This window comes from Panthera tigris, chromosome X (assembly GCF_018350195.1).
Source record: "Panthera tigris isolate Pti1 chromosome X, P.tigris_Pti1_mat1.1, whole genome shotgun sequence".
NCBI classification, from domain to species: domain Eukaryota; kingdom Metazoa; phylum Chordata; class Mammalia; order Carnivora; family Felidae; genus Panthera; species Panthera tigris.
In genome coordinates, this window is record NC_056677.1 from 11895865 (window position 1) to 11910524 (window position 14660).

The window sequence follows — 14660 nt, forward strand, 5'->3', positions numbered from 1 at the left end:
TAAAAGATCGATCTTCCTACCACCTATAGTTTTCAAGAATAACAAAAATGTTCTCTGTTCCTTCCACACTTTGCTTCCTTTGCAGGGAAAAGAAGGCGCATTTATGGTTAGAAATTCCCGCCAGGTGGGAATGTACACAGTGTCCTTATTTAGCAAGGCTATGAAGTAAGTACGACAGGGATTTATTTCTTTTATCTTTTGTGTATGTCCTTTGAATACGCTGGCCATTTAGTCACGTTTTGGGATGAGACACCGCCTTTAAACCCTGGAGTTTTGGATCAAAGTATTTCTATTGAATGCGACCATTTGTCATTGCCTGTCCCACCCCCCCCCACCCCCACTTTGAGAGGTTGTTCTCTAGAACAACGCCAGTCAACGCTTGGTAAAGGAATCTTGGGTTACTCCCCTCGACTTGGCCCTAAGCCTAAGAGAGAAAAACAGCAATGGAGCCTGTGAACACTCTCGGCCCTAGCCACCTGCTGACCTGAGAAACCGACCCCAGCGTCTGGTCTTCAGTAAGTCTTCCCAGTGGGGGGCAAAGCTGGCAGAAAGTTGAATCGGTGTATCTGTGTTCCCGGGACAGTTTCCTTCTGGGGTGCTGTCCTCTTTGCATGGTTACGAGTTCTGCTTTGAAGCCGCACCTCGGGGGCCAACTCCTGACTCTATCATGTCAAGGCTGTATGACACCGAGCAAGTTTCTTAACCTCCGTGCCTCAGCTTCCCTGTTTGAAAAGGAAAAAAATAACACTGACTATTAAGTTCTCTGGATGAAGGGAGTTAATTCACGTATTGGAGCACAGCAGTGCCTGGCACAGAGTAAGCACTTAATAAACGAGTGGCAGTTACCACCACAGTTGTTGTTCTCGTGAAGGAGCATATAAGGCACCCACAGTCACCGCCACCCACATCGGGATCCCCTGCCAGAGATTCACAGGCCACTTTCCCATCGGCTGCTAGCTCTTTTGTTCCTTCTAATCATCCTGTGAAGCACCGGGGAAAGCTGGTTTTGTGCCATTTTACAGATGAGAGGTCTGAGGTTCCAAGAGCACTCATGAAGACGCACCACAAAATTAATACGTGACCCACTTGAAGTCAGGCCTTCGACAGCAGAGTTCGTGTTCTTTTGACTATACGCCTGTGTCTACATTGAGAACCCCAGTGTTCGGAGATAAGAATCTGGCCGAATCTAGATTAGGATCGCTTGAAAAACTATTCCTAATAAAAATATTTCTTTTGATGGTTGGATCACATCACCCTTTCCCTTGGGGCTGTCTCCACATACCGTACCTACCCTTGGTACCTACATGGGGTTTTGTGGGTAATAGCTAAGTGATTAAGAGGTAATTTTATTTTGATACATTTTTTTATGGAGTATGCATCTCCAAATTGAGAGACCAGAATGTACCCTAAACAGTCACACAGCATTTTCCAATGCAGGAGGCCATCCCGGGTCCATCTCATGGAGGAAGCTGCACACCTAGAGGCTGGCCAAAGCCAGCCCAGTAGGAACTGGGAAAAGATTTGGTTCACTGAGTATTAAGAGCTCTTGACCCGCCGGCCCTGCAGTTTCAGCCGAACCTCACATCAGGAGTCCTCCTAGTCAAGATCCTTGACCCCAGATTTATTTCTGAAGGTGGCCAGGTAGAAAACACAGCAGACAGATGAGGACTCAAATGGAAATAATCCAAATTAGTGAATATGGAAGCCTTCGTTTACGAAACATCATAAATGGGCTTGAATGAATTTCACGCTGAGACCAAGAGCAAAGTGGCCATCTGCAACAACAAACCACCGTTTTTCCTTTTTACGGGTGCAATTTTGACTAGGCTGGCACTAGAGCAACAACAATTTATCAGCAGTTTCTTATGACCAAGCATAGTGCAAATTGCCTTATATAAAATCTTTATAACAACCAATCTTTATAACAACCAGATGAGGTATCTAGCGAACAGGAGAACTGGACGAAAAGCCCAACTCTTGACTGCTAGGCCATACTCTAAAACCCAAGACAGACATATTATTCCCGATTAGCCTAAATCAGCGTGCCTCAACTCACCACTATGTTCCAAAGGTAGAGTAAAAGGAAAAACATGTTTTATGTGGCAAAGGTACAAGTTCATATGAGGAAGTAAAGGCACCCCCACCATTTCATCTTGCATGTTCCATTCCCAAAGAGCCTCCCGCCCAGGCCTGGATGAGAGCACCCTCAGCCTAATCACCCTTGTCTCTCACGTTTTAATCTTCATTATTATCCTCAAAGAGAATTGGTGTTCAGAATAATGATCCTGAAACCCTGCAGGGCTCTCAATCATCAAAGGAAGCTTCCAGTCTTAGACTTCCTAAGGGAGGAACAGTGCCGAAAGTTGGAATTTTATAGTACACGGATTCTCTATGGCACAAAAGATACACTGAGTTGAGAGAGGAGCTCTCTTGCATAATTACCGATTGTCATGGATGGCTCTAGAAAACCAAGAGATGTCAAGACTGAGACTTCCCCTCTGACTTGCCTCTCCAAAATTTGTGAATGCCATCTGATGTAATTATTTAACCCTGATTTAATCAAGCTTCAATTGAGAATGAAAAACATTCTAACATTCTTTCTTCCTTACCAGTGATAAAAAAGGAACTGTCAAGCATTACCATGTGCACACAAATGCTGAGAACAAATTGTACCTGGCAGAAAACTACTGTTTTGATTCCATTCCAAAGCTTATTCACTATCATCAACACAATTCAGCAGGTAATTTATTTCAGTTGTTCTTTTACGGGTCCTTGTTGATAAATATCAATTTTCTTGGGTACTATGGATCCTCCTAACATTCTTAATCATATCGGGAACCATGAAAAGTAGGAACAAAAATGCTCTCAAGCCATATACCTGCTGTGATTTTTAGCCTATGTTTCCTGGAATATCACATCATACACTCTAAAATGCCAGAAAAATGAAGTTGTGTGAGTTGAGTGACTGAGAAGTAGAGATCCTTGGGGCGCCTGGGTGGCTCAGTTGGTTACGTATCTGATGCTTGATCTCTGCTCAGGTAAGAATCTCATGGTTCATGAGATTGGGCTCTGTGCTGACAGTGTAGAGGCTGCTTGGGATTCTGTGTCTCCCTTTTTCTTTGCCCCTCCTCTGCTTGCTCTCTCTCTCTCTCTTTCTCTCAGAAATGAATAACATTAAAAAAAAGTAGTTAGAGATTCTCTTTACAAAAATATTTGCAGTCTTGTTCTGCTTATAGGAATAAGTTGATTACAAACTTCAAACATTATAAAAATATTTACATTGGAGCGAGAACCTCCATGGACAAGTTGTTGTCTATTCTGACAGAATTTTTTTCTATGCTGATACTAACACTTATCATTTATTATAACATTTTTTTAACGTTTATTTTTGAGAGAGAGACAGAGTGCAAGCAGGGGAGAGGCAGAGAGACAGGGAGACACAGAATCTGAAGCAGGCTCCGGACTCTGAGTTGTCAGCACAGAGCCTGATGAGGGGCTCAAACTCACGAACTGTGAGACCATGACCTGAACCGAAGTCGGATGTTTAACCAACTGAGCCACCCAGGTGCCCCTATTATTTATTACATATATAAATAAATTATATATGTATATGTATACACATTATATTTTACAAAGGTGAGATCATTCCACACAAACTACTTTTCAGCTTGCTTTTTTAAAAAAATGTTTAATGTTTCAATTTTATTTTTGAGAGAGAGTGTGCACGAGCATGAGTGGAGGAGGGGCAGAGAAAGAGGGAGACACAGAATCCAAAGCAGGCTCCAGGCTCTGAGCTGTCAGCACAGAGCCTGACACGGAGCTTGAACCCACGAACCATGAGATCATGACCTGAGCTGAAGGTGGACACCTAACCAACTGAACCACCCAGGCAAAAAAAAAAGTTTGTTTTGTTTTGTTTTTTTTTGAGAGAGAGAGAGAGAGAGAATGAGCAGAGGAGGGGAGAAAGAGAGAGGGAGACACAGAATCCAAAGCAGGCTCCAGGCTCCGAGCTGTCAGCACAGAGCCCGACGTGGGGCTGGAACTCACAAACTGTGAGATCATGACCTGAGCCGAAGTCAGATGCTTAACCGACTGAGCCACCCAGGCGCCCCAATCAGTTTGCTTTCTTTACTCTACACGTCTTAGTGGTCTTTCCATCCACATGCATATAGCTCACTTTGTTCTATTTAACCACTCATAGGATTCTATTGTAGAATCACTCCATAATTTATTCACCTAAACCTATGTTGATACATACAGTATTTTCACGCTATAATTGGTGGTTTCAATGCACAGTCCTGTACACATAGCTCTGTGTATCTGTATTAGTGTTTCTGTAGCCAAATTCCCTAGAAGTGAGATGTCTAAGATAATGGTTAAGAACATTCAAAATTTAGACATTTTCCAATGCTTTTCAGAGATGTACACTTCCACCAACCGTAATATCCTTCATCCTCGCCAACACTGGGTGCTATTACTTTTTAGATTTTGGCTAAGCGACCAGCGAGTATATGTATAGAAATCCCTTCTAGTGGCAGTGTTAACTCACCCTGAGGGGTAATCGTTTCACAGTATATACACACGTCAGATCATCATGTTGCATACCTTAAAGTTACGTATGCCGACAACATCTCAATAAGCTTAGCAAAAAAGAAACTAAAAACAAAGGAAGTCTCCTCTAACTGTCTTTTCTCGACTAGTGCCACTTATGGGCAGTGACTGGATGTACTTCCATCAGTGAGTAAAAATAAGCTGTGGGCTCAGCGTCAAATGTGTGCAAGTCTGACTAGATTACATGCGTGTAGGTGACCTAGCCTTACTCCTGGCTTTGATTTTGGCTCTTGTATTTTTCCTTTGTCCCAGTTTCCTTGACTGTATATTTAACCTCTAACACCTAGAAAGTGCCCTTTGGAAAAGGTATTGTATGAACAGACATCTCCAAATAGAATGATTTCACTCCAGAAGATGCACAAGAAACTCCACAGGGTATAGAAAGAAAACATTAAAATGTTTCTTTAGATATTTCTAAGAATCTCATTCTCTTAAGTTTTCTATCGTGAGTGTATTTTGTGAATCACATCATGTGTCAACACAGCAGCCGTTGTATGTACATATTTTGCAGGAGTGCGCTCATCTTTTTGCCGATTAAAGGTTTGGGACTTAAAACATTCGGAGACCACACACACATATAAAAAGTAAATAAATATGTAGAAAAAGGAAGGAGAGGAAAAGGACATCCGTGACAGCTCCCAGGACTTGGAAAATATCACACGTTTAAGCAAGAAACATTATTTTGAATGAGTTCTTTCAAAACACTATAAATACTGTGATTACCTTAACCCAGCTTTATCATTGCTTGATGTAAGCCATTAAAATGACTTGACCATTTAATGCAACTTAGTAATAGGTTCCATTTTTAAAAATCAAGTGGTTTGCCTTTTATTTTGTGCCCTTCTGTACTGTTTGGAGTTTGTAAACCAAATACATGTGCCACGTGTACAGGTATTTAAATATAGGACTATAAAAAGCAGAGTAAAAATGGGAAATTTTTTTAAATGGAAGATCCCATCAAGGAACCAACTCTATGGGATTTTTAAAAATTACCTAAAGTTGTTTTACTCTTTTAATTTTTGCTTTTACATTGAGCTACTTAGTCAAGTCAAGCAAATCAATCCAACGCAGGATGAATACGGTCAGAATGGATCCTCCCTCTCCATCATGACATCCTGAACTCTGTGCTTTTCCAGCTACTCTGGAGAGAGCACAAGCAGAGGTGTGAACTGGTGTGAACTGGTGTGATGTGATGTGATGTGATGTGATGATACGGTGCTGATTCCATTGCAGGCATGATCACACGACTCCGCCACCCTGTGTCGACCAAGGCCAACAAGGTTCCCGTCTCCGTGTCCTTGGGAAGTGGTATGGACACACACTTGAGCTCTTAAACTCCATTTCCTACCATTTCTGGTTAAAAAAAGTATATATGTATTTACTAAAAAGAAAAGAAGGAAGGCCAGAAGGAGGTCTGTGTTCAGGTTGTGCCAGGGAGGGCTTCAGTTCTAATATGTTTGACCATTTTCCAGAAAAAAACCAAAAACAAAAACCCCACAACTTTTCTGTACTCTGAAACTAACTCTGTAATCTCCTCAGCCTTACCAAAAAGACTGTCAAAGTTGTCCTGTTATTAGACCCAATCACCAGCCTCTAGAACCCCATCGCCTGTCCTTTCTTCTTCCGGGATTCTGGGCCCGTTCGGGGGAGCCAGTGTTCAACCTTGTGTATTTAAGGATAAGGACATCCACCCACATCACAGTTTAGTTTGCTGTATAAGAGAATGTAATGATATTTTTTACCAAGCTAAGAGCATCGAGCACGTTTTGACACTGGGTGTTTCCAAGATGCCTCCAGTTGGCAAAGTGTTCTAAGCCTTTTTGTCAATGACTGTAGCTGCTTCATGAACAGTATTGTCCTGGTGGCATTATCGTGTGGTCTCATAGGTCATAAGACCACACCTCTAAGGGTTTGTTTTTTTTTTAAGTGATCAACTTAAAAAGTCTTACTGTTCTATGTTGCCAATGTGAAACTCGTTGGAGAAGAAACCACTTGGGAAGCTGTCAGCCCCAAAGCCTTCTACTTTCATCCTAAAGAGTGTCTGTCTTGCCTTACTAGGAATATGGGAACTGAAAAGAGAAGAGATTGCCCTCCTGAAGGAACTAGGAAGTGGTCAGTTTGGAGTGGTCCACCTGGGCAAATGGAAGGGACAGTATGACGTTGCCATTAAGATGATCAAGGAGGGCTCCATGTCAGAAGATGAATTCTTCCAGGAGGCCCAGACCATGATGTAAGTTTCTTCTGAGGAATGGCAGTTTGGCCCTTACCATGGGAGGACATTCATGCTAACAGGTCTGTCCCTAACATTTGCAAGGCCTCGAGCAAGACTCCACACATCATAGGTATATTTAGAAGTTATAAATCAAGCTGACGCACCTTTAAATGAAATCGGTTCTACGCTCCTCTGACAAGTATACCTTCATAACAATCTGAGAGGCCATATTCAAGTTTAGAATTCTCAAGACTCTTTAGAGAAACTAGCCTCTGGCCCATACCACTGCTCCCAACTCTACCCCTCTCCTTTCTCCTCCCACCCCCAGCTCTGTCCTGCACTGTACTCAGTACTTAGGTGTAGACATAGCATTCAGTACATCCGGGCTCCCTCTGTGTCTCCCACAAACAACTATCCATCAGCGAATGATCTTGGTTAGGGGTAAGGCACACCAATAGCGTGGCTCACTCTTAGCATGACTGGCCCAGGAAGAGTCTACACAGGTCCTGGAAGAGGCCTCAGGACTACGTGGATGGGGGATTCCAGAGTCTTGGTACCCCAAGGGTGATCAAGAAAAAGGGAAGCATGGGTTCTGAGCTTCCTTGTCCTTTGGGGAGGTGCATGGTGGGATGAGGAACAGAGTGGGGCCCTGTAAAGCACAAGCCCAAGGGTAGGAGCCTCTAGTGGCCAGGGCTAAAGCAATACTGAAAACTAATGCCCTACGGGCAATATCCTTTTCCTTTCTGGTACCTTCAGTACAGTTTGACAAAACTGCTTTCTCGCCCTACTTCTTTCCTCATCTGGTAAATGAAGGTACCTTCCTAATGGGCCTTGGCTCCCAAAACAGCCCACAATGCAGATGTGGGGTTTTTTTTTCTTTCTAAGCTCGCTTTCTCTCTGTCTCTCTCTCCCTCCCTTCCTCCCTTCTCTCTCTCTCATCAATGTAAATACAAAGAATTATTTTAATGATTCTACCTCTTCTTGTAAACATGGCGAACCAGACTTTGAAAAGGAACCAACCATCCAGGTTTGCCCGAGACTTTCCTCCTTTAGCCCTGAAAGCCCTGTGATCCAGGAAACCCCTCAGTCCCAGGCAAAGTGGGACAGCTGGTCATCCTGCCTTTAGGGAACGGATCAACACAAACAATGTCACAGCAGGATTTTGGTCAAAGATAGTCAAAATCACAAATCCTGGCCTGCTGCAGAGTAATGACACTTTTAAATTTTTTTACTTCAACACTTGCATGGTATTTACAGGCATTTCCTTGAGCACTTTATAAATCTTAATGTATTCAATCCTCGTAAGAAGCCTAGGACGGATGTACCGTTGTTGTCTTTGTTTTCTAGGAAACTGATGCACAGAAATGTTAAATAATGGGCTCAAGGTCACCAAGCTGGTCAAAGTGGCAAAGCAGAGATGCAAACCCAGGCAGACATTCCAGAGTCCATTTCCTTAGTCATTCTTTCATGAAGACCAAAGGCACCAGGAGAGTCAGAACAACCACTTTGACCACAAATGCAGGATGGTTTGGAAGCAGAGATAGTATGTGCACACAAGCCTCTGCCCAGGGCTGGCTTCACGGGCATGCGGCCTGCACGGCCTGGGGTGGGGGGGCCCACTTAGAAGGGCTCTGCGCTTGGCTTCCTGCTGTGAGGTCACCATCTTGAAATTCTTAATCATTCTTAAGTAAGGGTCCCCGCATTTTCGTTTTGTACTGGTCCCTACAAATTATGTAGCCTATCCTGCTTTTGGCAGTTATACCCTCAAAACTGGGGAGGAGGCCCTCAGTGTCCTCCTTTTGTAGCAAAGAAAAATCTAGCAGAAACTCCCCTAGGCTCGTGGTGTAAACCCTGTGTCATGGTATCCATTTAAACACATTTTTTTTTGCAATTAGACGGCTGGTCATCACACAGAATCATAAAAAGCCACCGACCAATCACCTGGTCATAAAGAAAGAAATCAAACTGTATCCTAAAGGGAAAATGTTATATCCCAGATGTGATGGTCAAATTGAGGCCTGTCATGTGGGCAGTATCAGTTGACATGGTGTTCCCACCACGTGCCCCATGGTCAGTGACTGAATTTGCTCCAGGAACAGCTTTTATTGGGCGATGGACTTGTGTCCCACCACTAGCCTTCTGTTTGAAGGAAGCAATACCGGGTTCCATGCCATTGTCTAAAATAGCTGAAAGAGGCATATCCAAGCTCATGACCTTGAATAACCTCCAAAGGCATGTGCCTATAGTTATGCTAAGAAGGAAGAAAATAGGGGCGCCTGGGTGGCTCAGTCGGTTAGGCGTCTGACTTTGGCTCAGGTCATGACCTCACGGTTCGTGGGTTCGGGCCCCGCGTCAGGCTCTGTGCTGACAGCTCAGAGCCTGGAGCCTGCTTCGGATTCTGTGTCTCCCTGTCTCTCTGTCCCTCCCCCCGCTCACTCTCTGTCTCTCAAAAATAAATAAACATAAAAAAAGAAGGAAGAAAATAACTACTTAATAAATGCTTATTTACTTAAAAATTCTAAAATCGACATTAGATTTAGTTTACGCATGTGAACATTAAGGAATCAGCCTGCAAACTGATCAATTACATGGACAAGGGGATGAACACCGTAACAGCAGGTTATCCATCTGTCATGACCTGCCAGAAGGGCTATGTCATGTAGTTACTATTTTCTAAATTGACTATTGAAAGATAATGTAATGACAATATAAAATGGATTTTTTTGAAAAAGAAAGAAAAAATCATGCCTAATCGCACTTCCCTAACATGGCAACTATTTTCCTTTCTCCTACACCCTTCATGTTCTGCTATAATTTTTTTTTAGAATGAAAGGTTTGGACTTCAAAACTTAGAAAGTTAGATGCTTTGAACTGGAAGCGATGGCCGTTACAGTGTGGAGCTTTCTCCAAATCAGCCATGGAAGTCTCCAGATGCCAGGAGACCAAATGGGATATCTGGCACAGCAGGCCATTGCTTCCCTGATTCTCTGTAAGAAAGGCGAGCACAGCTCCCACAACCGCTAAATTGCTGTTGGGGTTGTCAAGATCCAACAGGAGGCGGCTTTTTTCCTTGCTTTCAAAGGCTAATGCTCCCAGAACAAAATCCAAAACGTTTCCCTCTCTTTCTCTGTTCAAGTAGAAGGGGAGACATTAAAACAAGCAAAAACCTGAGAGGGATTCTTTTTCAGGACATCTGCAACATGGAGTGTGGAAATTCAGTACTGAACTTTTGAAAATCTGTTGTTTCCAGGAAACTCAGCCACCCCAAGCTGGTGAAATTCTACGGAGTGTGTTCAAAGCGATACCCTATATACATAGTGACTGAATATATAACTAATGGCTGCCTGCTTAATTACCTGAAGAGTCACGGAAAAGGACTTGAAACCTCTCAGCTCTTAGAAATGTGCTATGATGTGTGCGAAGGCATGGCCTTCTTGGAGAGCCACCAGTTCATACACAGGGACTTGGTAAGCAGAGCCACTGGACGCCCAGAGAAAGAAAGCGATCCACGGTCCCCGCCTCCAGCGATGGGGCCGTTGGGAAGGGTGACAAGGGTGACACACGTTCACTTGGCTCACCTGTGACTTGCTCAAGCACATGACGCTTTTGTAATAAAAGCCACAATTTCTAAATAAAATATTTGCAGTACAGAAAGACTAAAAGAAGCCATCAGGATTTATGTAGCTGTGTGGTGGTGTGGAGGAAGATGGATACAAAGGAAAGAGTTTGGTCAATTTCGTGTTTCTCCGAACCAATTAAATCCAAGTTGACCTTTACTCCCGGGAGGGCTCAGGGCCAAAGCAGTCAATTAAGACCATAACTGAGAAATACAAAACCAGAAGGAAGTGAAATCTGTGTGCGTCTTCGGGTCCGGGTGGGTTGGGGGACGTTTTGCTTGGTAGGCACTGGTATTTATCTTTAGAGCTCCGCTTGCTCTGAACAGCAAACCCGCCACGCACACTAGGCCGGTACAGCATCTACGCCTTCAAAGCGCCTGTTGATGCATGGTACCCCCGTGGTGGAGAAGGAACCCCTAGAAATAATTTTTCCCTTCTCGCGGACGAGCTGCGGTTCTGTGTTTGACGTGCAATACCTTTCATGCCGTTTGAAAAGGATGGCTGCTTGCGTGAAAATACTCAGGGGCGCACATTTTCATTGTGAAAAATGGCCAAGGACACAAAGACAGCGTCTCAACATTTGGGGTTTTGATAGGCAATCTTAGATTGGGTGAGAACTCTGCCAAAGAGAAGGAAAGTGTGGATCCTGATGTCGGGAGATTCTTGGCCACTTTAACTGTTTGGTAATTTTGTGTTTTCTCCAAAGGCGGCTCGGAACTGCTTGGTTGACAGTGATCTCTCCGTGAAAGTGTCTGACTTTGGGATGACGAGGTAAGCCAGTTCCAAAGGGGCAAGCAATGAAAGAGGGGTCTCCATTCACACCTAAATGCCATCAGAATTGAAGGCATTGTGGTGAAATGGAACATGCTCTGAATTGGGGGGTTAGAAACCCGGATCTCTTCCCCATACTGCCTCTGACCACCTATGAAACGCGTCTCACCTCATTTCTTCACTAGGAAGATATAGTTGTTCTTCAGAAATTACCCAAAGTCCCTTTTCATTCTTTCAAAACTCTGATAAATATTTTTTAACTTCTAAAAAAAATTCCATGAAAGGTCCTAAATATTCTAATATAACATGGTATAGCCAGATTATTGGGATGTATATACATGTATACATGTATACATGTATATATTATGTATATATTATATTTTTTAGCTCAATCAAAGCTCCTTTAGGCCTTTCTGATTTTCTCTTAATATTCATTCAATTTGGCATAGCATAGGGGCGCCTGGGTGGCTCAGTCGGTTAAGCATCCACCTTCAGCTCAGGTCATGATCTCAAGGTTCATGAGTTCAAGGCCCACATCGGGCTCTGTGCCGACAGCTCGGAGCCTAGAGCCTGCTTCAGGTTCTGTGTCTCCCTGTCTCTCTGCCCCTCCTCTGCTCACACTCTATCTCCCTCTCAAAAATAAATAAACATTTAAAAAATTTTAAAAAACACAAACAGGCATAGCATTATAACACCAGGAAAATTTTTGTTGGCGTGTCATTAAATTTTCTGCATTACCAAGTAAGGCACGAAAGTAGACTCTGAGATTCTCTTGGTTGGCATTCTATCACCGCTTTATGATTCAGATAAATTACTTTTTTTTCTTCAAGTTTCTATTTAAATTCTAGTTAACATATGTGGTAAAATTGGTTTCAGGTGTAGAATTTGGTGATTCATCACTTACATACAAAACCCGTGCTCATCACAAGTGCCCTCCTTAATCCCCATCACCCATTTAGCCCATGCCCCCACCCACCTCCCCCCCAAAAACCCTGTTTGTTTTCTGTAGTTAGGAGTCTCTTATGGTTTGCTTCCCTCTTTTTTTTTCCTTCCCATATGTTCATCTATTTGTTTTTTAAATTCCACATATGAGTGAAATCATATGGTGCTTGTCTTTGTCTGACTGACTTACTTCGCTTAACATGATACCCTCTAGTTCCATCCCTGTCGTGGCAAGTGGCAAGATTTCATTCTTTTTCACGGCCGTGTAACATTCCATTGTGTATATATACCACATCCTCTGTATCCATTCATCAATTGATGGCCATTTGGGCTCTTTCCACAGTTTGGCTATTGTTGACAGTGTTGCTAGAAACATCAGGGTGCCTGAGCCCCTTCGAATCATCATTTTTGTATCCTTTGGGTAAATACCTAGCAGTGCAATCACTGACTGGGTCATAGGGTAGTTCTATTTTTTTTTTAACTTCTCGAGGAACATCCATACTGTTTTCCACCGTGGTTACACCAGTTTGCATTCCTACCAAAGGTGCAAGAGGGTTTCCCTTTCTCTGCATCTTTGCCAATACCCATTGTTTCCTGTGTTAATTTTACCCTTTCTGACTGGTGTGAGGTGATATCTCGTTGTAGTTTTGATTTGTATTTCCCTGATGATAAGTGATGTTGGGCATCTTTTCATGTGTCTGTTAGCCATCTGGATATCTTCTTTGGAAAATGTCTATTCGTGTCTTCTGCCCATTTTTTAAAACTGGATTATTAGTTTTTGATGTCAAGTTTGATAAGTTCTTTATAGATTTTGGATTCTAACCCTTTATCTGATATGTCATTTGCAAATATCTTCTCCCATTTCATAGGTTGCCTTTCCATTTTGTTGTTTCCTTCCCTGTGCAGAAGTTTTTTATGTTGAGGAAGTGCCATGAGTTCATTTTGGAATTAATTATCTTATGATAGCAGTTTAAAAGAGTCTTCCATTTTCTTTATTCTGAATCTTCAGACTATGTGAGCCTCAGAGCCAGTTTCATGGGTTTACATAGGAAACGAGTATGTACATGTTGGCCTTTCCATTCAGCAAGCGTTTATTGAGTGCCTGCTAAATGCCAAGGCCTTGTAGGAGATACTGACATAAATGGGATAGTACCTGCCCTCAAAATGGTCATCTTAGTCCCGAGAGCAAGTAGATTTCAAAACTGAGACAAAATACAGCTATAAAGTTGTGTCAATTCAACATAAACTCACATAATTCTGAGGAGGAATACAATTTCAAGGAGGTCTGCAGAGTTCACCAAGGCTAGCTTTATATTTAGCAAAACATAGCCCTAAAACACCATAGGACCATCTGAGTTTTGTTTTAAAGTTGTTTTTTTTTTTTTTAGTCATCTCTACCCATAATGTGAGGCTCAAACTCACGAACCCAAGATCAAGAGTCACATGCTCTACCAACTGAGCCAGCCAGGCGCCCCAGGAGGATCTGCTTTTAAGTCTTCTCCACAATTCAATATTAGGAAGTGCTCCTTTTCTGGGACCCTCAACATTGTCAAGGTGTCCCTTGGGCTGTGTACTCCTTACCAACACTCCAACCACCCACACGCTGAGTCTCCTACACCGATACCCCAAATGTGTAGCTCTCTGAGCTCGCAGCCTCATAGGGCGGGGAGAAGCTCCCAGGACAGGGGGACTGATCCCCACCTTGTTCTCAAGGCGGGAGTATTGGCCGTTATGGCAGCATCCGGGGAATATACCGTCAAGTTCTTTCTAGCTCAGAAGCCTGTGCCTTACCTTGGTCCTGATGATCCAAAGGAAGGTCTAAGCCACAGGTGGAACCCAGTGCCAGCAGTTTCTGGATGTCTTGTGGTGTCTAGAGAAGCTGAGGGGGCCTGAGGAAAGAAGTATGGAAGGTGTTTTGTGTAATCCTATGAAAGTGTTATTTGTTACTACTATTAATATCTCTATTCTATTCTACTAATATACTCATATGTTAAATATATCACTAACGTGATATAAACATTAACATCATTAATATTTCCAAGAATAATTTTCAAAACCAGCTTTTCCTGACATTTTAAATTACAATACACAACTCTAACACACCTTGGATGTGTACAGTTTTCCCGTAAAGTATATCCAAAATTTCAGCTTCCATAATTTTTCTTTTCCTTTTTTGTTAAGAGTCATTATTCATTTGCTTTTTTCTAGGCAAACATAGAGGGCTCCCCTCTATTAGTTATACAAATAATATATGCTTATTGTAAGAAATAGGGCAACAGTGGCAAAAGGGAGAAGTAGAATCTGTCCCCCACCCCTTCACCTCATTTTCAGCACTAGGAGTAACTACGGCCAACACGTTTGATAGATGCCCTTCCATAACTAATCCTACGTATACCCAGTCACGTGCATAAATATGTGCATTTATTGTTTGTTCCCACAACAGTGCTGAAATAGATGAAGGGGATTAAGAGTATGCTTATCTGGAGGAGCCCTGAGTAATACATGGA

General features: G+C 42.8%; 1 protein-coding gene across 3 annotated transcripts in view; it reads left to right on the top strand.

Annotated features, from left to right (window-relative positions):
- BMX (BMX non-receptor tyrosine kinase) overlaps window positions 1–14660 on the top strand; it is a 52533-nt gene that overhangs the window by 29472 nt on the left and 8401 nt on the right. For all 3 annotated transcript variants that reach the window (XM_042974034.1, XM_007090062.3, XM_007090061.3), the window contains exons 11-16: window positions 86–165; window positions 2613–2740; window positions 5845–5919; window positions 6670–6841; window positions 10074–10290; window positions 11147–11211. In XM_042974034.1, the coding sequence (XP_042829968.1) occupies window positions 86–165; window positions 2613–2740; window positions 5845–5919; window positions 6670–6841; window positions 10074–10290; window positions 11147–11211 (737 nt within the window). The remainder of the gene's footprint in view (window positions 1–85; window positions 166–2612; window positions 2741–5844; window positions 5920–6669; window positions 6842–10073; window positions 10291–11146; window positions 11212–14660) is intronic.